At 46.3% G+C, this 24,475-nt stretch overlaps 1 protein-coding gene across 1 annotated transcript; it reads left to right on the top strand.

Annotated features, from left to right (window-relative positions):
• The first annotated feature begins 223 nt into the window (after positions 1–223).
• Positions 224–24,475, top strand: POU2AF1 (POU class 2 homeobox associating factor 1). The gene is made up of 5 exons (XM_059708026.1): positions 224–406; positions 19,733–19,863; positions 20,361–20,403; positions 20,486–20,751; positions 23,384–24,475. Exons 1-5 carry the CDS (start codon positions 391–393, stop codon positions 23,696–23,698), a joined length of 771 nt encoding a protein of 256 aa, XP_059564009.1. The 5' UTR covers positions 224–390; the 3' UTR covers positions 23,699–24,475.

Genomic DNA, 24,475 nt, shown 5'->3' with positions numbered 1-24,475 from the left:
CCTCATTCACCCTTTCCCACTCACCACACGTCACAGCACACTCTGGCCACGTCGCAAGGGCCATGGCCTAGTGCGCCCGCGGGTTGTTCAGGTCCAGCTGGCGGGCTCCGGCCAGCGGTCTGCAGCTGGCGGGCTCCGAGGGTGCGGGTGGGTGACAGGTGGGTGACAGGCAGCCTCCTGAGGACGTGGCGGGGCCTGGGGGGGGGGGGGGTGGAGGATGTGATGACGCTGTGCCTGTGCCTCTGCGCAGCGGGAACCCGGCCTTTAAAAAGCTGAGGAAGCGGCCCTGAGCAGGCAGTGGCTACACTGGAGGAAAGCACACCCAGGTCTCACATTAAAGAAGCCAAACTGTCTGCTTCAAAGAAAAAAGGCAACATCCTGTCACAGGCCATGCTCTGGCAAAAATGTAAGTGCTTTGCCTGTGGCTGTCAGAGCCCCATCAGCGTGGGTAGGGGCGGGGGGCTCACCAGTTAGCCTGAAACTGGGAGGTGGTGGTAGTGGAATGGGGGGGAGGGGAGCAGGGTCTGGGGTCCCAGCCAGGAGCGCAGGGAGGAAGGTGGGTGAGACAGAGCCCATGGAGAAAGCACCCTGTCAGGGTGATCAGGGTGATGCTGATTTTCCAGGTTGGAGGGGAACGAACTACTGTTCCCAGGTGGGAAGGCTGTGGTCCCTCGGCTGCTGGGCATGAATCACTGCGGGGAAGAAAGGGCGGTTTATGATTCACAAAACAAAAGTCAAATGTGCTATTGGTTTGGGGCAGGGAGGGGAAAGCCAGGGAGGTCTTTACGTGACTTTATTTTACAAACAGCGGCTCTGCAGCCCACGGTTCAGTTCCGTGGGCCCGCTGCTCTCCGAGTCGCTTAGCCTCTGCCAGGCAGGTGTGTTTGTGTCTGTGGACACCGGGGGAGGGGGGTGGGGGGTGGGGGAGGACAGGGGAGGTGGGCTTTGTCACGCGTGGCTTCATCACTGCACTGTCCTGCCTCTTGTCATTCTTCCCATTCTCTGGCAAGGCGGGTGCAAAAGGACAGCAGGTTTATCTGTTACTTTATGTTTATCCCTGGAGTCGGATGGAACAATTGTGAACTTTATTTTCCATTATGTGGGACTGAACGGAGACTCGTGTTATTAATAATTGAAATCATACAGAGATTATCTACAACATTTCTTTCTTGAAATAACAAAGTCAACTCAGTGGCCACATGCGAGTTGAACCTTATTGGGGCTCGGATCTGGACTTCCTCAAGAAAGAAGTATTACTAAAAAATGGCTCTATCGATCATTTTAAAATGCCTTTTCATGAATTCAGGTATGCCCTACCTCAAGCAAACTTAATATAAGAAAATCTAGATTTACAGAAAAAGATAAATTAGGGAGTGTGTTTATTTTACAAAAGATATTCTATTGGAGCCCTTAAAGGTCTGAAAATATACCTTCATTGATTAAAACATAAGTTACAATCCCTTTATCACCAATTCATTGTTCCTGTATTTCTTGTGTAAACTCCCTGGAATTGAGCTGGTTAATGCGTAATATGGAGGAGTGACTTCATGATCTGAGAGATTTTGTTTGATATTGTTTGATATTGGAAAAATGCAATTTTTTAAAATAAAAAGAAATGAATTCTAATTTGGGTTTGAGAGTCATGGAATCCTTCCAAGAGAGTTGGGGATATTCTAGTATGGGTGGTGTGTAACTGCTACTAGAGGAGGATACAGCAAGACCCTGGCCTTCAGGGACAATGGGAGCCAGCCCCCTGGGCATGCCTATGGCCAAGGGTGGGTGGGCATCACTGCCTCTACTGGGAGCTGCTGTGGGTCCCTACACCCTGACACTCAGAGCTGAGTCAGTGGGTTCTATGTGAGGCCCCTGGAGGGACTTCTGCTTTGACTCCTATCTACTCAGAGCAAGGCACTCTCCTTTTATTTGTAATTGTTAGGGTTACCCATGTAAAATGGGGTACAGGTAATAGCCATTCTGCAGAGTCCCCCTGAGTAAGCTGAGATGCTGTGGAAATGATGTTGATTGCCCTGGTTTTGCTTCAGTGTCTGAGACAGGGGCTGCTTCTTGCATTCATATTCTCCCCTCTTGGTTACACACTACATTTCTTCTTCTTTAAGTCCTCCTAAGAGGCTAGAAGTTTTATAAAATGGGACGCTAGAGGCATGTTATCTGCTCATACCCTGGAGGTCAAATCAGGGGCCGCAAAACCCCATCCTTAGGGAGACCGCACTGTAAGCTCATCAGTGGAATAACTGGGCAAACTTCCTCCATGACAGAGGCACATAGTGAAGATTCTCTCTCATTGTCCTTTGGCACCTTAAAGGGACTTAGGGAAGGCCCCAGGCACCAGAGCCATGATCTTACCCTGGATCCAAGTAAGGCCCTTGTCTAGGGCACTGAGGGCACCTAGGTGACTAAGCCCTGTGGGAAAACCAGTAAAAATAGGGCAGCATGTGTCAGCCCACTTCGAATCACCTGGTGGAAGGGCAGGGTTTGAAATCAGACACCAAGAGTGCTGAAAAGGCACTTTCTTTTTTCAGAAAACATCCTGGAGGCATGAGCTGAAATGACTGTGCTGTGAGGTTCTGGAAAGGGTTAAGAAAACATTCACTTTGTGATTGCTGCCTCCTCCCTACCTGGCCCATGACCCCCGTTTGTGGACTAAATGTGAACATGGGCTTTAGTTCAGATCAGCTCAGAGCTGCTGGCACATAGACATGGAAATCTTCAAGCCCCATTCATGGACTTGAGCTTTGCTTGATTGATCAATTGGATAAAGTAGTCACTCAACCTGCAAATCCTCCCCCTGGCTTCCGCACTTGGTCCTGCAGGTTCCCTGAGGAGGTGAAGCACTAACATCCACCCCAACAAGAAGCCCTGTTCAGGCCATTTACTAACAGTCAGTGAGCGGAAACGGCAGGAGCGATGGATGAGATGAGTCTGGGGTTGAAAATTGGCTCTTCAGCCAAATTATCTCACCTTATATTCTTAACAACCTAGAAAATGGGGGCGCTAATCACCACCTTACAAGGTTTCTGTCAGAGCTAAATGAATGTCAAGTCTCCTGATAAGTAATGATAGTGATGAGCGAGCCCTTCCCTCCTGCGACACCTCCGTGGGCCCATCTCCAGTGAGCAGGTTGCTGCAGATTCCTTCATGTCTGTCCTTTCCCACAGTTTGATTAGAATGGTTTAAAAGGCACAAAATATTCTTGAGTGATAGGATCTTACAATTAGTTTTCCCAGGCTCTGTCGAACTCAGGGGTCTGCACCCAATGGCCGGTGTGCCAAATCTGTCCCAACACACCTGTTTTTGTAAACACAATTTTACCGGAGCACATCCGTGTCTATTTGTTTACATGTTGTATGGGCTGCTTTTGCTATAACAGGAGAGTTGAGTAGTTGCCACAAGGATTATATGGCCTGCAAAGCCTAAACTATTTACTACCTGGTCCTCTACAGATAAAGTATGCTGACCTCAGGTCTCAACTAATTTGGGTAGTTCTTTTGGTATTCACTTCCTTAGGTCACTCAATATCCTGGGCTTGCACAAAGCCAACACCAATGGAGACAAAGCTTGCAGTCAATCGATAAAATGATTTGCGCAATGCCTGAATTAGATCTGGATGACTTCCTCTTTAAAAGCAATGAGATTGTGTATAATGAACTCAATACCACCTATAGAAAATGAACGAATTGAACAACTTTTTTGTTTGTTTTTTTACTCTTGTTACTTGTGTAGGGTAAGACCCATGTGATGATGATAGGCAGGCCTGAGTGATTGTCTTTGAATTGGCTGGTTGTCTTGATGTCCCATAAACTGAGCTTTGACATTTCTTTGCTGTGGTGTTCAAGGAGGCACCTTAGGAATGGGGAGTAGTTATCTCAGATTTTATGGTATGGATGTGCCTTTGCTTTTAGACAACTTGAATGGGGGCAGAGGTTCAGCGGACAGATAAATTAAGGCCTCAAAATTCTCATTAACATAGACCTCCGGATTTACTCCAGGTTTCCTCTAATGGCCAACTCTTCTGAGGCAGTTAAAAATGCAGTTATGCCCTGGCCGGTTTGGCTAGTGGATAGAGCATCGGCCTGCGGACTGAAGGGTCCCAGGTTCGATTCCGGTCAAGGGCTTGTATCTTGGTTGCAGGCACATCCCCCGTGGGGGGTGTGCAGGAGGCAGCTGATCAATGTTTCACTCTCATTGATGTTTCTAATTCTCTATCCCTCTCCCTTCCTCTCTGTAAAAAATCAATAAAATATATTTTTAAAAATATATAAACATGTAGTCAAAGATAAGAAAAATCTATAACATACATACACTTTTTGGAACTCTTTCTCTTGTGTAAGTTCAAGCAAACTTACAACAAGAAGTAATTTAGGTGTGTGGAGTGCCTCTTAATATTTCTATTCTGTTATCACCTTTGCTTACTTAATAAGCCTAATAAGCACCTTTATTTCTTATCAAGTTTATTGATTGATTCAGTGGTTTTCTTGATAAGGGCAAGTAGGGTCTAAAAGGCACACAGGGATTCAATAAATGACACACATGTACTCAGCACATAGATTAATTGGTAAAAGAGCAGATGATTTTCAAGGTGGGAACTTTACTTTCTTTTCTCTATATTTACAAAAAAAAAAAAAAAATGCCAACTTTGTCTCCCTCTATAGCCAGAAAGTCCCTGAGTCAGAGATTTTGAAAGCTTTCTTCCAGTTCAAAGCTGCAAATCTGTTCTGTTGTGAGGATCAAAAAAGAACCAAGGTCATCTACAATTATTAGCTAAATATCTGGATATTTAAGTCAATTCATTAGAAGTCCTGTACATTTTTGCTTTTAAGCTTTTCAAAGTAAAGGTTTAGGTTTTATTTTTTTTCCCTCTGACTTATTTCTAAAGTTTATTTTCCCACGCAATAAAGATATCCATCAATTTCTCATTTTGAGCCAACCAAACCAAAGTTGGCCAATTGATTCTGATCATTAACATAATTTTCGCCTTTCTGATATATTTAGCAACATTCCAGTTTTTGCATTTTTATAGAACAACTGCTTGATCAGAGTGGGCCTGCCTGGGATGGAGAGGCCTTCTCTGAACCCTGTGGTCCTGGTTGTACGAAGCTGTGGATGAAGCTTCAGGCAGAACACGTGATCCTACTTTTGAGTCCATGGGTAGTAAGTGTGGGGCTTAGGCAAGCCACCTCGTTGCTCTGGGTCTCCCGTGTTCCTGCTGTAAAATGGCCTCGCATTTCCCTGCTCAGGGCAAAGAAGTTGACCTTGACTGAACTCCTTTTCCAGCTCTAATTGCTGAGCTTTCATGGGTGCTTATAAGAATTCAATATATGCTTTCAAACACAAGTCCCTAGTTTAACAAAAGAGTTCTTGCATCTGCTTGGAGCAGTGCTTTTCAACCTTGGCTACACATCGGAATGCTCTGGGAGATTTAAGAAATACTGATGCCTGGGTCCCAGTCAGAGGTTCTCTTTAAATTGCCCCAGGCATTCGATTTTCAGATGCCTCCCCTGTGATTCTAACGGGTGGTCAATGTGAAAACGACTGACCTGGAGGTTGAAATTGATGGCTTCCAATACACTTTTGCACAGTGCACTGCTGCGAGCAGAAAATGTTCAACCCTTTTCATCAGGGCAAATATCAGCTATGGGGCACTGAGTACTTGTTTGATGCTGTGCAGGGTACCAGATGTTCTGTTGGATCGCTCTGGATTAGATTTAGTTGCTAGTAAAGGGACTTGAAGCAATATGGATTTAAATAAGACAGTGGTGTACGTTCTTTCACATGAAAGAAGTTGCAGTGGGCTGGGCAGGACTGTATGGAGTCTCTACAGTGCCCACAGGGTCCCCGCTACTTCTGTCATCCTGGCCTGCTTGCCTTCACTTAGGGCTTTTGTCCTCAAGATTGCTTCAGAGTTGCCACTGTAGCTCTAGCCATCATATCTGTGTTTTGGAGAAGTAAGAAGAAAAGGGAAAGGCAAAAAAAAAAGCATACCTCTCTATCATTGCCCCTCCCCCAACACGCAAAACATATGAATCACACCCCAAATATTGTCTTGCTAAGCTGTCCCATCTCCTTGTTCTGCTTCTTGTCTCACACACAGGGCTTAGGTAAAAGCACAGGCCTTCCATGATAGACAAAGAAGCAATGGCAAACAAAAATAAAAAATTGCAGTACCTGGCAGATGTCTGTTCATGTCTTAAAAATCTAATTTTGGGGGGGAGGAGGGAAGATGTTTTCATTAAACATAAACAAAGAAGGATTCCTATCAAGATATATAAAGAACACTTTCAAATCAATGAAAAATTTAAGTTACAGTCAATTACAAATTAGTAAGATGATCTAATAAAAATTGCAAGAAATTTGAAAAGGTACTTCGTAAAATGGACAATAATTATATAAAACTATATTAATTCCAGTAAAATAATAAATGAGATTTCTCTTCACATTCACCAATATGCTTAAAAATAAAAATTTTTATCATTTAAGTTTAGTAGGAATGTGGATCAAACATTCCTCCAAACATTTTAGAAAACATATTGGCATTATTAACTAAACTTGAACATAACATATAATCTGGCAATATCTACCAGAAATTCATTAGTGTGTATAGAAGAATACACATATACAATACTATTTATAGCATCACTAATCACAATAGCTAAAAACCAATAACCACACAAATAGCCATCCAGTCTAAATAATAAGTCAATGAAACACTAACAATAATAAAAATGTTAACTGTAACTACATGTAAAAAAATAAGTGAATCCAACAGTTTTAGCCAAATAATGCAAAAACAAGCAATAATTTACTGGGTTATTCTCTTTATGTAACATTAAAAATAAAAAACACACACGAATGTACAATGTCAGAAACCATGCTTCTTATAAGCTTTGGAGAGGCGAGAGAAGAATGTTTGGGAGGGAATATGAAGGAAACGTCTGGGATCCTCAATATTCTGTTTCTTGAACTATTTATCTAGTTAATAATAATTTATTGCATTCCATATACATTTTAATGTAGTTTTCTGTGTATATGGTAAAAAATTGAAAAGGATTTTGATGCACTTTAGGATAAAGAAAAATGGAAATAGATGTAAATGCTCTTCAATATATTGAAAACTTATTTTTGATGCCTGTGTTTCAGCTCACCTTTTGAAGGAAATAAGGTCCGTGCCCTGCTGCTATACCTCCTCTGTGGGGCTCTTTGCAGATATTTTAGCTGCAGGGCAGGGCAGAAAAAGGAGAGAAGACCGAGAATCTCCCCAGAATAACCCAGCCCGCCTGTTTTTTCGGACAGCACTAATGGGGAGTCCTGTGTGGCAGCCTGTGCTGGGGGCCAAGGCTTCCTTCTCCTTGGCACGTCTCCTTCTTTCTGAACTGATCAGACTTCAGAAGAGTCAGGATATCCCTTCGTGTGTGTGTGTGTGTGTGTGTGTGTGTGTGTGTGTGTGTGTGTGTAGGTGTGGGTGTGGAAAACAAGGCGTAGGGCGTAGGGTTTAATTTTGAATTACAGAGTGACATCTTTGTTCATTCTTTGCCTTCAGTGGTTTACAGTTAGCCTCTGGGGCAGGCAGACCTGAGTTTGAACCCTAGATTTATGCCTCACTGATGTATGATACTGGCAAGTCCATTCGCCTGCTCTGTGGCCATTTCCTTACATATATGGTGGGAATTCAGTTCTTCACAGGGTGTGATAGGTGCTCACTGCAGTGGCTGGCATTAAGCCAATACTCAATAAATATTAGTTACTATTGTTATTTTCCCATTCCTTCTCACTTTTACCTCTGAGGACAAAGGTGATGCAACTAATTCTAGGTTATAGTTGTGTGTCCTCTTGAGTTCTGCACTTCTTGTGAAATAGCAGGACACGCCTTTCCATGTAATTCATGGGGAGGTTAGTGAACAGGGCTAATGGTTAAGTGGGCCATTCTGTGACCAGACTTGGAACTTGAGCCACAATTTCCTAGCAACCCTGTACGGTGTGGTGGTGAAGGCTGGTACTGACTGGCAAGCTTGTATTTGTTTTTATTTTAGGAGATTGAACTGAGGTGTTTATAATCTAGCTGCAAGGAGGATGACACTGGGGTATGCAAAAAATAGCACAAATGATACTGAAAAATGAAACAGCAATGTGCTGCCTCTTTTCTTAGTAATGGTTTCATTAGTATCACTTTCTGGGAAGAGCACATAGCCAAAGCATTATGAGCCAGAATCATTCTCAGACCAGGTGTTGGGACCAAAAAGGATCTGACCACATGTAGATGAAGCTGAATTACTTTTCAGTCCTCTGGAAAGAATCATAGATTTAATTGGAAGAGAGAACAAGTCCAAAGATTGTCATAACTCTACAGAACTGAAAAATGCTGGGGAGATGGAAACGAAAGGAAAAAAGGGAGGCAAGGGGATAAAAAATAGGAGCAAGTTTTAGTGCAGAATGAAAGCAAGATCAATTCAGGAAAGAAAGGTGTACAAGGAAAATCAGCCCTCTCTTTATCATCCCATGCATGCATGCATGCATCTATCCAATCATATAATTATTTCTAAATAGAGAATTCAACTAATAAAATAAATTACCTTCAGCAGGAGGGAAGCGAAGATGGAATTAAGGAAGGTACCACGGAGCATATAGCATTGGATATGAAGCCCCAGGAATAAATGATAATCAGCCTGGCCGCCGGTTGAGCATCAACATATGAACCAGGTGGTCGAGGTTCAGTTCCCGGTTAGGTCCCTAGTGGTGGGGTGTGCGGGAAGCAACTGGTCAATGATTCTCTCTCATCATTGATGTTTTTGTCTCTCTTTCCTCTCCTTTTCTCGCTCTGAGATCAATAAAAATATGTTGAAAGAAAAAGAAAGAATAAATGATAATTAGACTATTTGCATAGATGCTGGGGTAAGGAGGCATCTTAGGACATAAAGTATGGGAAGAAAATCAGAGAATATCTAGGTTAGTATCTACAACATTTTTGCCATAAATTGCTTTATTTAAATGAAACCTACTGCAGAGCTCCAATACAAAAATAAAAATGGAGAAGCTTTGTGGGGACATCAGAGCTCAGATTGCTCATTCATACCTCTGCTCCCTTCTCTTTATTGGCAGCTACAGGCACCTTTGCTATATTCAGGGTTCTTTAAGCTACACACATTGACAGCTCTGACCTCAACCAATCTTCCACTCCTTCAGCAAGATCCCTAACAGCGTGTCACAGGTCCTTGGTTACTTCCAGGGTAAGGACCTCATTCCTAGAGAAAAGTGAGTCACTGTGAAACGTGTCAAATTGATCTCCATGAAGTGTTGAAGCTGCAAAGATCATGTTTTCAGTCTATGTGCGTATCTTGTGAATTAGGAGGGGATACATCCCTCAAAGGCTGACCTGGTGGCTTCTTTCCCAGGCTTCATATTCTTTTTTTATTATTTTTTAAAAATATATTTTCATTGATTTTCAGAGAGGAAGGGAGAGGGAGAGAGAGAAAGAAACATCAATGATGACAGAGAATCATTGATTGGCTACCTCCTGTATACCCCCTACTGGGGCATGTGCCCTCGATCAGAATAGATCCCAGGACCCTTCAGTTCACAGGCTGATGATCTATCCACTGAGCTAAACCGGCGAGGGCCCAGGCTTCATATTCTAACAACTTCTCCAGTGTCCTTCACAAGGGAGTCCCCCCAAATCATGGGGACATTAGTTAGTAAACCAGAGACCTAGCAAAAAAGCTCATCTTGACTGGCAATTATATCTCACATCAGGAATCAATGATCAGAGCTGCTTTCATTTACATAGGCTGTACCCCAAGCTACCACGAGCTGGGGTTGGACCCAAAATGTACAGCTGATGTCGAGTTTGAAGAGTCCTTCCTCTAAGGAAATGGTTCGTATCTGACAGTCTCAGGAAAAGTTTATTTCTTTTGTAAGAATCCCTTTGGTCTTGCCCTGGTAGGGTGGCTCAGTTGGTTGAATCATTGTCTCATGTACCAAACATATTTTGGTTTTAATTCCAGGTCAGGGCACATACCTAGGTTATAGGTGTGATCTCTGGTTGGGATGCATATGGGAGGCAGCTCTCTCTCTCTCTCTCTCTCTCTCTCTCTCTCTCTCTCTCTTTCTCCCTTCCCCTCTCTCTAAAATTCATTTTTTTTTAATCACACCCTCAGGTGAGGATTAAAAAAGGAATATTTTTAGTCCTAAAAATTCCAAACTAGTTGTTGTTTAAAATCAAGGGACAAGCAGTTTAATTTCTTCTCCTCTAGCTGCCTAACCATCAGTTTTTCTTGTTCTATATCAGACTGGCAATGCTAGATTCATGGTACAGGTCTTGATCTAACAAGGAAAGAAGTATCAGTCCCCTCTGTTCCACCTCCTCACTCAGGTGCTGCCTTGCTATAAAATTCGGGTGGGCACCTTAGGTTGGTTCACCCACTAATATGGTCTTATGCTCTCAGTATGAGTCCTTTCTTCCCTTTGTTTGATCCCTGCTGCTGTTGATAAAGCTGATATGTCAGCCAGAAGTATGCCTTGCCCTAACAGATGACAAAAGTCCCCTCTCTGACCACTGAAGAGCCCTTTGAAGAAGAGTCCATGACTATGGCCTTAACCATGGCTATGTCCCTATCCTTTTGTAGAGACATACAGGTTCCTTGAGGGGCCACGCCTGATGTCAGGACAAGGACATGCCACATTACTTTGCTACTTAAAAACCTCTAATATGCTTCATCTTGGGGTCATCCTTTATTTTATTTTTTTAAAATATATTTTATTGATTTTTTTACAGAGAGGAAGGGAGAGGGATAGAGAGTTAGAAATATCAATGAGAGAGAAACATCGATCAGCTGCCTCCTGCACACTCCCTACTGGGGATGTGCCCGCAACCAAGGTACATGCCCTTGACCAGAATAGAACCTGGGACCCTTGAGTCTGCAGGCTGATGCTCTATCCACTGAACCAAACTGGTTAGGGCTTGGGGTCATTCTTTAAAAGCTCAAATCTTTCACAAATTTAATCCTCTGGTGGCTTCTGAAGAAAGGAGTCCTTCTGCTTAGCTTATGGTAACTATATAAGAGGCCAATGTCAGGATTTTGATGTCTCCTGTCCAGGCTTTTTTGTATTGGAAAGTGAGGTATTTGACCAGTTTCTCTGTAGCATCATTGGCCACCCCCTGCATCCTAAACAGGGCTATCCTGCTACTTGGGGACATCAGGCCCAGGTATCTGAGGGATGACTTCTAGGAGAACAATGAAGGCAGGTTGCAGCAGGCTTTGCTGGGAGCAGAAGGCCCTGAGTGTATTGAGGATAGAGACATTCAGTATCAGGAAATAGCAGGAGAGGGGCAAGTTAGAGCCACTCTACCAGGCGTGCTTCTTTGGTGAGTGATGGACCATGGAGATCAAAGGAGAATCAGCCACTTGTTGAGCACCTATTATGTACTGGGTCTTTAATTGTGCTATTTGTATATATTCTTCATGATAATCCCATGAGGTGGATATTACCTCATTTTGAAAATGGGGAAACTGAGGCACGTGCCGGTTAAGTGATTTGCCAAGAGTTGCACAGTGATAAGCTATGTAGTAGCCATTCCAAACTATGTCGGCTTCAGTCCCAAACTATATTTTACCACTTCTCAATGTCAAGGATTATAGGGTTGCATTAGATGCCTTTTCCCTCCCAACTGAAATACATACACCCTTAGATGGAGGTGGGCTCTGATTCATTGATGGTAGTGCTAGTGTGAATCAGAAGCCCCTGAAAATTTGAATTTCAGGATATCTTAGACTCAGTATAGAACCTCTGAAGCCAGCTGATTTCCATCTTCAAATCTGAGTTCCTAGAACTAGCCTTCCCCAGTGGGCTAATTAGGAGAGGATAGGGGCGGCTGGTGGAAACATCTTTGGGTTCATCTAGGATCCCTAGGCTGGGGAAGGACCCTGAACATTTGGGGCTACTTTCTATATCTTGATGTGGCTGAGCCTGGTGCCAGAACAATCATGCTTCTTCCTCTTTGTGCAGCCGGAACACTTCAACTCTGAAGCAGGCGCATCTGTGTCATAGTTCATAACTCTAGGTTTGCAATTATTTGACTAAGTCCATATACCCCACTAGACTAGACAGTCAGCTCCATGATAGCAAGGACATAGTTTACTCTGCTTAGCAAGTACTTGTCCAGTGAATGCTCTGCCAGGGGTCTCCTGGACTTGCCCCACCCTGGGATGCGATGCATCTCAGATGGGAACCCTTTCTGCTCTGGTGACGCCAGTTTCTGTAAAAGGCGACAGATGCAGCTGGGTTCTCAGGTGGACCTATCCACTGTCATTTCAGTCGAAAATACCAAAAATAAAACTTTGCGGGGAATTGTTTGGGTCTCTCAGTTCTCGTCACTGCTCATGTGAGCAGACTGCCGGTAAACTTCTCATGGACTAGTCTCTTCTCTTTAGCCTGGGAACCACCATTTCTTGGCCATCAAGGAAGACTGAATCTGGGTGGTCCAAGCCCACACTCCAACTGGAGGGAGGAGGGTTAGAATTGGACAGGGGACCATTTGAGGACTGACCTCCAGTATTACCCAAAGAAATCAACATGACTTGCCTTGGTAAGGAGGAAGCAGGCAGTGAAGCAAAAATGGACAGTGTTTGGAATCACAGGTCCTGGGTTTAGTTGATGACACTGTTATTTATTTAAATCCTTGGGGAAGTCACGCAACATCTCTGAGCATCACTTTCCTCACCGGTAAAACAGAAGTTAATAGGGACACCTCCCCGGCCTGTTTCAGAAGCTATGGTGAGGCCTCACATGAAATCATTTGTGTCAAAGGCTTTTGGGGCACATAACATCACAAAGGTGAGTGTGGTTATTTCTGAGTTCCTGGGAATTAAGGTCATGACCTGGAAACACATAGCTCTTTGGCATGCATTCACTCAACATACAAGAGCCTCCACAGAGAAGAGACATTACACTGACACTGTCTCTGGGAAGAGAGGGCAGAGGGCAGTAGCCTTCCCTGTCTTCTGGGTCTGCAGGAGCTCTGGAAGGAGGATGGGTGCATGGTATGAAAGGCGCCGAGAGCTCCTGGAGCAAGGGCGCCTCAGTAGCGGTGCATGTGAGGAAAGAGCCTGAAGACTCGCACTACAGGCCTTTTGGCTGACCCTGTCCAAGGTCATGCATGCGGTGGCACATTCAGAACATTTGGGACAATCCTTGTAATCCCGAGGCTGCAGAGTGGGGACACCTCAGGCAGGAGCTTGGTGGATGAGAGGGAGCTGTGGGTAAACGGGCTCTCTCTGCAAGCCTAACAATTTGAGAGGAGTGCAATCCTGGGTGAACAGTTCCGGCTGGCTCTGGCTTCCTTCCTATAGGGATCACTGGACTCAGAGATCCTTTTCATCTGGGGCTCTGTGGTTCTGAGACTGAACAATCCTCTGCAGTCACCGCAAACGTACTTGAGGAGCCTCCTCTGGCTCCTCTTATCTGCGTGTTCCCTGTAGGTCCTTTTGGCCTGCTTAAAGCTCTGGGGAAATTCTAGGTGTCTGTGGCCCTCCTTAGTCCTTCCCAGTGACCCAACTATGTTGTTGAGTGAGCTCTGTGGGGGTAGATGGGAATATGCCTCTTACAATGGAGATACAGGAAGAGCAAGCGCCCTCCCTTTGTCCAATCAGAACCAAGAAACATGAAGACATCATGACTTACCCCTCTTTGGTCGTGCCAGTAGTCTTACCAGCAACATTAAACTTCAGTTGCAGTTCACTTTCTCATGTGTTTGGAGCACCTTCCTTAAAACCACCTTTCCGCCCTCTGCCTGGGTGTTATCCAGATTGCTAGAATATAGAGTGTTGATATTTCCTGGCTGCAGGAGCCTCTCAGTTCAAATATAGTGAATAGAAAGCTCACATTGACATGCATATGAGATGTCTTTGTTGGCCTACATTAAAAAAAAAAAAAAGGTAACTACAATCTAGTGTAAATTGGGTGGGAAAACCTTTTTTGTAGCGTGTCAAGTCTAATTCTGGCCAAAGCCCAAGTTCTTTCTTCCTGTTTGGAAAAAAATCCGCCATTGTCCATGAATGGAAAGAACAAATTTGAAAACTTTGACACTCAGACCTTCACTATAAGAAGAACACTCCCATTAGTGTTTCAATCAAGGATCTGAATAATCCTTTAGCCAACCTGAGCTACGCTTTCCCAGGAGTCCTCAGCTTGTCTTGGGCCAAGAACACAAACAAGCTTCTTTACATTAAGGCGAAAAGTGTCGGCAACAGTTTCTGCCTTTGCTTTCAGGTAGAAGCCAGGGCAAGTTCGTTGGCCCTAGGCTTGGATTCCTATTGTTCAATTATTTGAGTTTGGTTTGCTGCAAGTAAAGGGGAAATTATTTGTATTTCTTCTTAATGGGTCTTTTTATAAAAACAATACTGAAGATTCAGCAGCAAAAGAGAAAAATATTTACTGTGGTTGCTTGGAGTGATTAATAGTGCATCACGTGTCTTTCAGAAGGAGGGTTTTGTCTTTCAAAATGCCCTTGTGTTCAAATGCTGCTGCCTTGAGGTTCAACCAGTCCGTTGGGAATGGAAGGTGGTTTCAGAGAGTGAGAGTGTCAAGATGGGTGGGATAGGCTACTCCTCCTGGCCCCCTGGTGAGGAACACGTGGGCTTATTCTGAATCCCACGCAGCCCTTAGAGCAGCAGTCCCAACTGGTGCCAGCTCCGATGGCTTTTGGGAAATCCGTAACAGCACCGTGGCTGGGAGGGAGGAGAGACTTCTTTCAAGAGCATCTTGAAGGCTGTTCTAGGCAACACCTGTCTCAAGAGGGCTCTTTGAAAGCCTCCCAGAGGAGAAGTTACAGGGACCAGTTACAGGGTATGGGCTCTGCTCAGAGCCATTAGGAGGGACCTATTTCCTTAGCCCAGTAGTTTCCTCGCTTTGGCATAGATGCAGTTTGCATGGGGTCACTAAATAAACAAGTGCTGACAATTTTGCATATTTCCTCAGTGGTATTTATTATGCCTTCATCCAGGCACTGGAGGGTCCTGTTTATTTAAATCAGGAGAATCCACATGTCCCCTACGCCTGGTGCAGAGCAAGCACAGTGCCTACATGCAGCCAGAGCGCGGTCTGAGAAGACCCGTCGGCTTGAAGTTGTCATGGTCCCTGCTCCCCAGCGGAACAGCAGCTGCACGACTCTTATTTTTGTGGTGTGGGGCCTGTCCGGGTGTGTGGCAGGGGGAACTGAAATGTCTCTGTTGACTTTTTATACCTTCAGATTTTTTTCTCATTGCTCTTTTTGGAAAAGGGAAGCCCTTATTGGGGCGAATTCATAGGTTTTTCTGTAAATGAGATTTGTGTGTGTGTGTTTTTACCCCCACACTCCAGTGGTGGAAAGGCAGAATGGCTGAAGTTCTCCTGAAAAAGGAGATTCCCAAAGAGGCCAAGAGGCTTGTGTTTAGGTGCAAAGATCTTCCCCGGTGATGGATCGGTGGATGCCCGCGGGAGACCTGAGGGCCTTCAGAGCACAGGACACGTGGTGAGAAAGCTTCAGGCTTTGAGGGTGTATGACCTGGAGCTGCAGTTTGATCAGGGGAAATTTAAATTTCTGGTCAACTCTACTTTGGGAAATTGGATTTTCATCTTCTGTGTAACTCATTTCAATCTCCTGTTTAATTTTCTTTGGCTCTTCTTTTATTTATTACTATTATTTTAAGAAATTATTTTTAAGAATCTTACATTTTTCTTTTAAATATTCTGGTTTGGTTTTGTTAAAGCTAGTTCAATGCAAAGATCCAGAAGCTCCAAGGCAAGGCAATCATGATTTCAGACAAACTGTTTCTCCTCTTTCAAACTTGTATTCGTGGGCTCATATCTTATGCTGGTGGCAGTAGGGATTACAGTGTTTATGGTGGCATTAGAAATGTTTATTGTTACAAAGGTCAGTGTGAAATGCACCAACTGCAAGTTTTCACCTTGCAAATACACTTGGCTGTTGGGATCCTGTGGGAATTGTCTTGAGGCTTCAGATTCTATATTTCCCGGTCACTTTGTGAAGATACTCTCAGAAGCACCCTCGCGTGGCTTCCTGCCTGCAGTCAGTTACAGGAATCTTTGGCAGCTGCTGGTGGTGGGCTCATGGGTGGGCAGTCAGGCGCTCCCTGGGAGCCGTGGGAGTTCTGTGACTGCAATAGTTACTGCTCTCCATATGGTGGTTGTGCCAGGGCACACCTGTTGACACTGTGGGTTCCAGGAACTCCAGGCATCAGAGGGTGATGCCCTCTGCTCATAGCACCTCCCCCAAGTCCTCTTTGTTCATTGATTCAAAAACAACAGGAGGCAGGAAGCCTTTGCTTGACAAGGTCCTCGAAATGCCCAGCTGGTCACTTTTAGGCCAAGGGTTAGAGGGCCATTCCTGGGAGACAGTGGGATCCGGCGTGTTCTCAGGGTCTCGGTTCTTCCTCAGAAATGTACATGCAAATCAGGCGGGGTGGAGGGTTAGCTATAGACCTTTTTTGATCTGGTCTGAGAAGTGTGCCTGTGGTTCAAGTCTTTCTTGTCCCCCAACTAGAATGTGACCGCAGTGCTCAGACCCCCAAACAACCCTGTGCCCCGAGTTTCTCTGAAGGCAGAATGCCTGAGGCTGCACTTTGCGCTTAAGAATAGCTGGAAACCCAGTGAGAGACACGTTTAGGCTGAGTGATGAACAAAGCTGATGTGGCGAGGGTGGCCGTGAGAATGAGTAAGCAGAGTGTGGGAGGACAGGTGTCCTCTTCTCTGAGCTGTCAGGCCACACCTGGGTCTGTGGTCAGCACTGGGCATCGCCCGTCATAAGGGGAAGTGAAAGTGGAACTTGTGCAGGAGTAATGCGAGTAGAAAGAAGGTTTGGAGGGATTCAAAACACGTCTTTAAGAAATAGCTGAAGACACTGTACAGGGGACCTGGTATCTGTCTACAGATGCTGGGAAGGGCTGCTACTATTACTGCTACTCATGAATATACAGGGTGGGGCAAAAGTAGGCTTACAGTTGTTCATATGGAAAACAATGTAATGATTAATAAATAATAATACAGGAACAAGCTCTGTGTTTTGCACACTCACAACTGTAAGCCTACTTTTGTGCCACCCTGTATGAGCTCACATTGATTTGGTGCTTAATCAGTGCAAGCTCTATTCTAAGTATTTACATGTAAATTCTCAAATTACCCTAAAAAGTACATACTGTCATCATTGTCTTCTTTTTACAGATAAGGACACTATTAATGGATTATAAATTGTGAGTTTCATTGGAAGGCAATGCAAGGAAAAGTGGTGTTTTGTTACCATATATTTTTTTTAATATACTTTTATTAATTTCAGAGAGGAAGGGAGAGAGAAAGAGAGATAGAAATATCAACGATGAAAGAAACTCATTGATTGGTTACACCCTGCATGCCCTCCACTGGGGAACGAGGCTAGGCATGTGCCCTGAACCAGTGATCTCTTGTTTCCTAAGTCGATGCTTCACAGCTGAGCCACACCAGCCAGGCGAAAATAGCATGTTTTTAACATTTACTATATGCTGGATATGGTTTGGGGAGTTTCCCATGTATTATTTTAGTTAAATCTTCACAACTATTGTGTGAAACAGGAGTTATAATCTCTACTTCACAGATGAGAAAATTGAGGCCCAGGGAGGTTAAATAAATCATCTGAATACAGGCATTTTTGGTTCACAGGCCCATTTTCACTGCTACTTAGAACAAAGGTGATGGCACACAGGTGGTCCTGGGGCACAGGTAACAGGCGGGCTCCCTCTGCTAATGCTCTCCTGTTTCAGGCTGAATTCACAGTTGTGAATGTTTCATTCATGCTCGTCTCTCCCACTGGACTGTGAGATGCTTGTGAGCAGTGGCCACACCTGTCTTCTTCCATGCTGCATTCCTAGTGCCTAGGGACATCTGGAAGAATGAATGAATACCAGTAGAGAGCCCTTGTTATGACAGCGCAAATTAAAAAGAGGGTAACTCATGTCCTATCAGGATGTTGGAGGAAGTTTCTTGTATTACATCAGGAATGAATTATTAGTGGTTCTCACCTCGGCACAGTTTCCGAATCACCTGAGGGAGTTTTATAAGTCCTAGGAATCCTAGGCCAACATTAAATCCCCAACATTAAATGTCCAGGTGCAGGGCATGGGGACCTGTTCTTTGTTTTGTGACTTGGCCAGGTCCAAAAGCCCCCACAAATGCATCTGAGTTTGGGGTTCTCTGACTCCACATCATGTGTTCCTGGGGCTCTGAGACACCCCTTCCCACCACTTCCTCTTGCCTTCTCCACCTGCTGAGCCCCGAGGCCAGGCCATGTGTGTGCCTGGAGCACAGATGGAGGTCTGGTGCTGAGTCGGGCATGGGAGCTTATCAGCTGGGTATTTACCGAGCAAAGTTCAATCCGGGCAGTGCTGTGGATCCGGATTTAACAGATACCCAGGCTTCCGGGCTTTTGATTCAGAGCCCAGTCCCTGTGGCCCTTATCGGTGGATGATAATGAGTTCTAAGTGCCAGTGCTGCAGGTCACCCTGGGCTGTGGACTGTCGGGGCAAGCTGATGGCTGCTGCGGACTTGCTCAGCCAGGACAGAAAGAGCCCTGTTGAGCTCCACGCTTTAGTTTCCTGGCTTTGGTGACAAAAGGCAGAGGGGACCTTCTCTCCGCAGCAAGCCTAGAGACCCAGGCACATGGGTCACCATTGGGTATTTGTCATGTATCCCGGGAGCCATGGGGAAAGTGGGAACCGTTTGCTCCAGCCCATTCTAAAGGCCCAGGAAAGGGAAGGGAAGATGATTGACAGACAGCACATTTTAAATTATCACCCAATCAATGACTCAGCATAGCTTATTATGAATATGCCACTTGGGAAGGTTTAGAGAAATAAGGTACAATATCTGACCTTGAGAAGTTTAGAATCTAGTTAGGGGCATTAGAAATTTACACCGAAAAAGATAACTAATTATTACATAGCAGACTAAAAATGTATTGAATGCTTACCCTGTATCTGATTTTACACTAAGCATATTCTATGCTTCCCATTTACTATGTCAGTGATTCCTTATAACATTCCTTTAATAGGAAATTGTAGGGTCAGAAGCACAGAGAGGTATAGTAACTTGCCCAGGATCACACAGCTCTCGAATGTCACAGAGGAAGGTTAAGAGGCCTGTGCCATCTGACTCGGAGTCCCTGCTCTAACTGTCGTCCTCTGCTGCCCCCTGTGATGAATACTAACCAGGTCTGGACGGGCTTGAGAGACAGTAGGATGAAACAAGTCCTGTGGGCTGCAGGGGTTGGCCAGGAACGGTGCACCAATCTTGGTTAGGAAGAACCAAGGGGCTGAGAAAAGGGAGAGTGAATCCCAACCATGTGACATCTCAAGCGAAGATGAAGCGATGAGACAGGCAAAGAACATGTAGAGAAGTCTAGATAGACCTGGCTGGAGTCAGGGCTTATGTCACAGGCAGCGTGCATCACCCATTGGCATCACCCTCTGGGGCACTTTCAGTCTAGAGGGGCTCGGTGTTAATCGTCTGGGTGGAGGGGAGCCACAGAGAGCTGGGGCAGGAGGAGTGACAATACGGCAGAAATATGCTAGGAAGTCTCATGTGGCCCTCTGCGCTCAGATGCCGCTTAGGTGAGCAGGCAGAGCCTTGAGGGGAGAGGTACTTTGAGGTGGGACTTGACCGAGAAGGGAGATGAGCCCCAGGGACACTGTTTCCACAGCCACAGCGCCAGATCAAGCCCCGGCCCCGGCCCGGCCGTACCAGGGCGTCCGCGTGAAGGAGCCAGTGAAGGAACTGCTGAGGCGGAAGCGTGGCCATGCCAGCAGCGGGGCGGCAGTGACACCGACCGCGGTGAGGGGGCCGCGGTGGCCCGTGTGCATGGGGGTGGGATGGGAGAGGTGGGGCACGAGTGTGCTTCCTTGCCCCATGGGATGCTCGTGGGGCACGAAGGCAACCCTAGCCATAGTTATGGCTGCCAGAGAATGGACTTAGGGGAGAACAGGTTGGTGGGTTCATGAAATGGGATGAGGGATGCGGGCTGGCTGGCCGGCCCACTGAACGAAGCTAACGCCTGAGTGAGTGAATGGCTCCCACATCCTGGTGCGAGTTGATCCCTCACCCCCAGGAAGAGGGCAATACCAGTTCCCCAAGGGCACAGCCTTCTTGCTAAATGGAAACAGGAACCCCTCAAAAGTGTCGCTGGTGGTGGTTGGGATGGGGGCACGTGCTTTGTTCTAACAAGGCTGATTCTCCCCTGTACGCTCCTGCCCTGGGGCCCTTGGGACAAATTTCCTTCAGGGGCGAGTTGGAGATGACTGAACACTGACCCTGATCTTCTTCCCCCGCAGGTGGTGCTGCCCCATCAGCCCCTGGCCACGTACACCACAGTGGGTAAGCGCTCCCCACAGCCCTGGCCTGCTCCAGGCCCCTCATCTGGCGGCCCTGCAGCTCTGTAATTTCCTTCTTCCCGCAGGTCCTTCCTGCCTTGACATGGAGGTCGCTGCCTCTACCGTGACGGAGGAGGGGGCCCTGTGTGCCGGCTGGCTCTCTCAGCCTGCCCCTGCCACCCTCCAGCCCCTGGCCCCGTGGACACCCTACACTGAGTATGTGTCCCACGAAGCTGTCAGCTGCCCTTACTCAGCTGACATGTATGTGCAGCCGGTGTGCCCCAGCTACACTGTTGTGGGGCCCTCCTCTGTGCTGACCTACGCCTCCCAGCCACTCATCACTAATGTCACGGTATGTCACTCAAAGGTGGGGCTGAACCCACCCATGTCTTGGGCACTCTTTTAGAACATGGCTGGCTTCTTGATTCTTGATCGTTCTTGTTACTGATTCCCAGGATAATTAGGTCACCTAAACTCACCCCGTCCTCCTGGGAGGCCTGCTCGCATTCCCATTGACCTAAAATATCCTCGACAAAGAAGGCTATGGCCTCCCTTGCCATGGCCAGTGCTCCTCGGGGTTGGGATGTCTGCTTCTCTGTCCTGAAGCATCCCTGCTGCCCTGTAAGCAGAGAATAGGTTACCACTTGAGATCTTGATGGAGTCTCCTGCCACAGCCAGACTTTTCTTTCTATTCAGATAAGTGAATGGGTGATCATTCCCTTAACAGTGGGATTTACCAGAGATTTCTAGGCGGAGCAATAGGCGATACACGTTTTCAGAAAAGTGTACTTTTGATGGAACCTGACCCACCTGTAGGTCAGATTTTTTGAATTAGGCCTCTAGTGTCAGATGGCTTGGGTTCAAATCCCTGGCCCTGGGCTAAGTGACTTACTTTCTCTGAGCCTTGGTGTCCTCATCTGTAAAATGGGAATAACAAGAGAGTTGGTGTCAGGATCAATGGGATGATACCTGTAGAGGTCTCAGCATAGTTCCTGGGCTCAGCATAGTTCCTGGGCTCAGCATAGTTCCTGGGCTCAGCATAGTGCCTGGGCTCAGCATAGTGCCTGGGCTCAGCATAGTTCCTGGGCTCAGCATAGTTCCTGGCATACAGAAAGCACTTGATTAATGCCAGTTTTCATAATTGTCTCAAAGTCGACCAACTACTTTAACCAAGGGCTGCCGTCAAGTGCCCAATAGGAAAGGAATGGCCTGTTCCCAAGAATGAAGGAAGGAATAGAAATAGTTTTATGTGAATGGTACCCATTTGATCAAAGACCTGGGAATCCCCCAAATGTTCAAGAGGAGAAAAGTCCTGTGGTTACAACTGTGTCCAGCTTTAGTCCCAAGAAAACGGGAGGTAAACTTGGGGCCTCATGAGTAGTTGTAGAGCCCACCTTGATGACAAAGCTTGCTTTGGTTCTCTAAGACCCCTGCATTTCCCTCAAGGGTAAAGTGTTATCCTGATGCCCCTGCCCTTCAAGTCTCATCCAGGCATGGCCTGCAGGAGCCCTCCTACCCCATGCTCATATGATTACCCAGCAAACAGGTTCTGGGGCCTGGATGGTGGTGGATAGAAAGGAGTTAATTCAACACCTTTCCCAGGCAACTAACTCATTTGCATATCAGAGGGCTTGGGGTGGGAGTGGGGGTGGCAGATTTAATGGTTCCCAACCATTTCATGACCAAGGATTCTTTTCATTATTTATCCTTTCATCATTCCCACCTCCTGCTTTGAAAGTTTCTGTGTATCAAACAAGGTATATTTATTAAGAAATAATTTATTTGTTTTGCCACTTTGTAAATTGACTCATCAAAGCTGGTTAGAGCTACCCAGTGGGCACTCCTGATCAGCAGGAGATAAGATCTGTTATGGTACTGGGTTGGTGTAATTCTATCCCTGAGCAAAAAAACCCTGCAGTTTTATTAGACCCGCATAGGTTTATAACTCAAAAGTGAAGGGTTTCCTTTGGATTTTTGGAATACTGAAAATGATAAGCCCTTGCTGGGAAGCCAGAAGGCCTCTGAGACCCTTTCCAGCTCCATCATTCCGTAGGAAAAAGCCTTTAAGCTTTACTACTTAATCTGTGGTCCCTGGACTAACCACATAGGCATCAGCTGGGATCTGATTAGACCTGCAGAATCCAGGCTCCACCCCTGACCTCCTGTACTGGAATCTCTGTTATAACAAGGTCTCTAGGTCATTGAAATAAGCTCTTCCTAAATAATTATAGTAATTTAGTCTCAAAAACATGGTGGCAACCGGAGAGAAATATGACAGGGAAGGCAGGAGTGGTAGAGGGAGACTTTGGCCTGTCACACATCATTCCATGCAGAGATATTCCCCTTCCATCTGCTTCCTCAGCGATGGGAGATAGTATGTCTCTCTAGGAGGCTTGACCTGGGTTTGTAGGGTGGTCCTGTGCAGGTGAGAGGCATTGTTTGCAGAGTCCCTGGGACCGTGGCCTTGGTGTTTAGAGGTCTCTGCAATGGCCATAGGGGCCCAGCTGACACATAGAGGACGATGAGGTCATGAGAGGTGAGTGAGCTGTGTTCTGTTAGCCCAAGGCGACCTCAGAGTGCTGCTGCTGCTGCGTGGAGCCAGGACTGTCTTCTTATGTAGGTAGCACTGTGCCACCTTTGTGATACCGCTACTATGCTATGCGGCAGGCTTATTGCTTAGCATACAGTATTTTCATCGATTTTAGCATTTCTGAAGTTGGGTTGCATTTTATATTCAATGAAATAGGCTTCTAATGGGATAGTAGCATGAACAAGGACTTGGAGCTAGTGAGTCACAGAGTAAGGGATACAGCGTGTGTGAGCCTCTCCTGTCAGGGAGGCTTTGAGTGGGTGCAGGTGAAGCCCACTGGAGTGAGACAGCAGGAAAGAGCCTAGTTGAAGGGAAACAGACCCCCTAGAGGACAAGGGTGTCAGTGAATCCTCCAGAGCTGCTAACCCTCGGTCCTGTGTCTCCCCCATCGCAGACGAGAAGTGCCACCACACCCACAGTGGGCCCCCAGCTGGAGGGCCCAGAGCACCAGGCACCGCTCACCTACTTCCCGTGGCCTCAGCCCCTGTCCACGCTGCCCACCTCCACCCTGCAGTACCAGCCTCCGGCCCCAGCTCTGCCCGGGCCCCAGTTTGTCCAGCTCCCCATCTCCATCCCTGAGCCAGTCCTTCAGGACATGGAAGACCCCAGGAGAGCCATCAGTTCCCTGACCATCGACAAGCTGCTGTTGGAGGAGGAGGATAGCGATGCCTATGGGCTCAACCACACGCTCTCCGTGGAAGGCTTTTAGGGATGGCTCCCACCTGAGAATCCTGCTCCCTGAACCTGGGATTGAACCTCAGATTTCTATCTGTATGGAGTAGCCATTTTGTAACTACACTTTTTACCCCAGAGTAGAATTGCAAATTGACATCCTTCCTCTCTCCCTCCTTCTCTCCTTCTTTGTTTCCTTCCCTTCTTTCATTCCTCTCTTCCTCTCCCTTTATCACCCCCTTCCCCCATTTCTGTTCCTTTTGGGGAAGGAATGCTAAGGATTTTAGAGGGAATATTTGATGGCATGTGCTGTAGATCTGTGGTCTGGGTCTTTTCATTTCTGCCATGTTTCTTTCCTGGAGACCACCCTTCTTGGGGTGCTCACTCCTTCTAGAGCTGCCCTCTGTCATTTTGAAATGTATGGGGTGCCCTGTGGAAAATGGCCCTGCCAGCACCTTCGAGGCCAGACCCAGTGCCACAGTTCTTGAGCCCTCAGTTCCCACAGTTGCTCCTCTGTATTGCCATTCTCAGCATTGGCCAGATTTGCAGTCTACACAGCAAGGTCTCAAGGCCTAGGGCCCAGGGGGTGGGGGAGACAAAGCAACATCAGCCCTGGTCGGTGTGGCCCTGTTGTTTGAACATTGTCCTGTGCACCAAGGGGTTCCCAGTTTGATGACTGGTCAGGGCACATGCCCCGGTTTCAAGTTCAGTCTCAGTCAGCGTAGATACTGGAGGTAGCTGATGGATGTTGTCTTTTTCTCTCTCTCTACCTTTCTCTCTCTCTCTCTCTCTCTCTTTCTTTCTCTCGCTCTCT

Source organism: Myotis daubentonii, chromosome 9 (assembly GCF_963259705.1).
Source record: "Myotis daubentonii chromosome 9, mMyoDau2.1, whole genome shotgun sequence".
Lineage (NCBI taxonomy): Eukaryota > Metazoa > Chordata > Mammalia > Chiroptera > Vespertilionidae > Myotis > Myotis daubentonii.
The sequence above is the reverse complement of the archived record's forward strand: the minus strand, read 5'-3'. Positions and strand labels throughout refer to the sequence as shown.

Bases quoted from the DNA above. Each gene is read 5' to 3' on its own strand.
- POU2AF1 (XM_059708026.1), top strand. The intron at 19,864-20,360 runs GTGAGGGGGCCG...CTTCCCCCGCAG, and splicing joins CGGCAGTGACACCGACCGCG to GTGGTGCTGCCCCATCAGCC. The intron at 20,752-23,383 runs GTATGTCACTCA...CCCCCATCGCAG, and splicing joins CACTCATCACTAATGTCACG to ACGAGAAGTGCCACCACACC.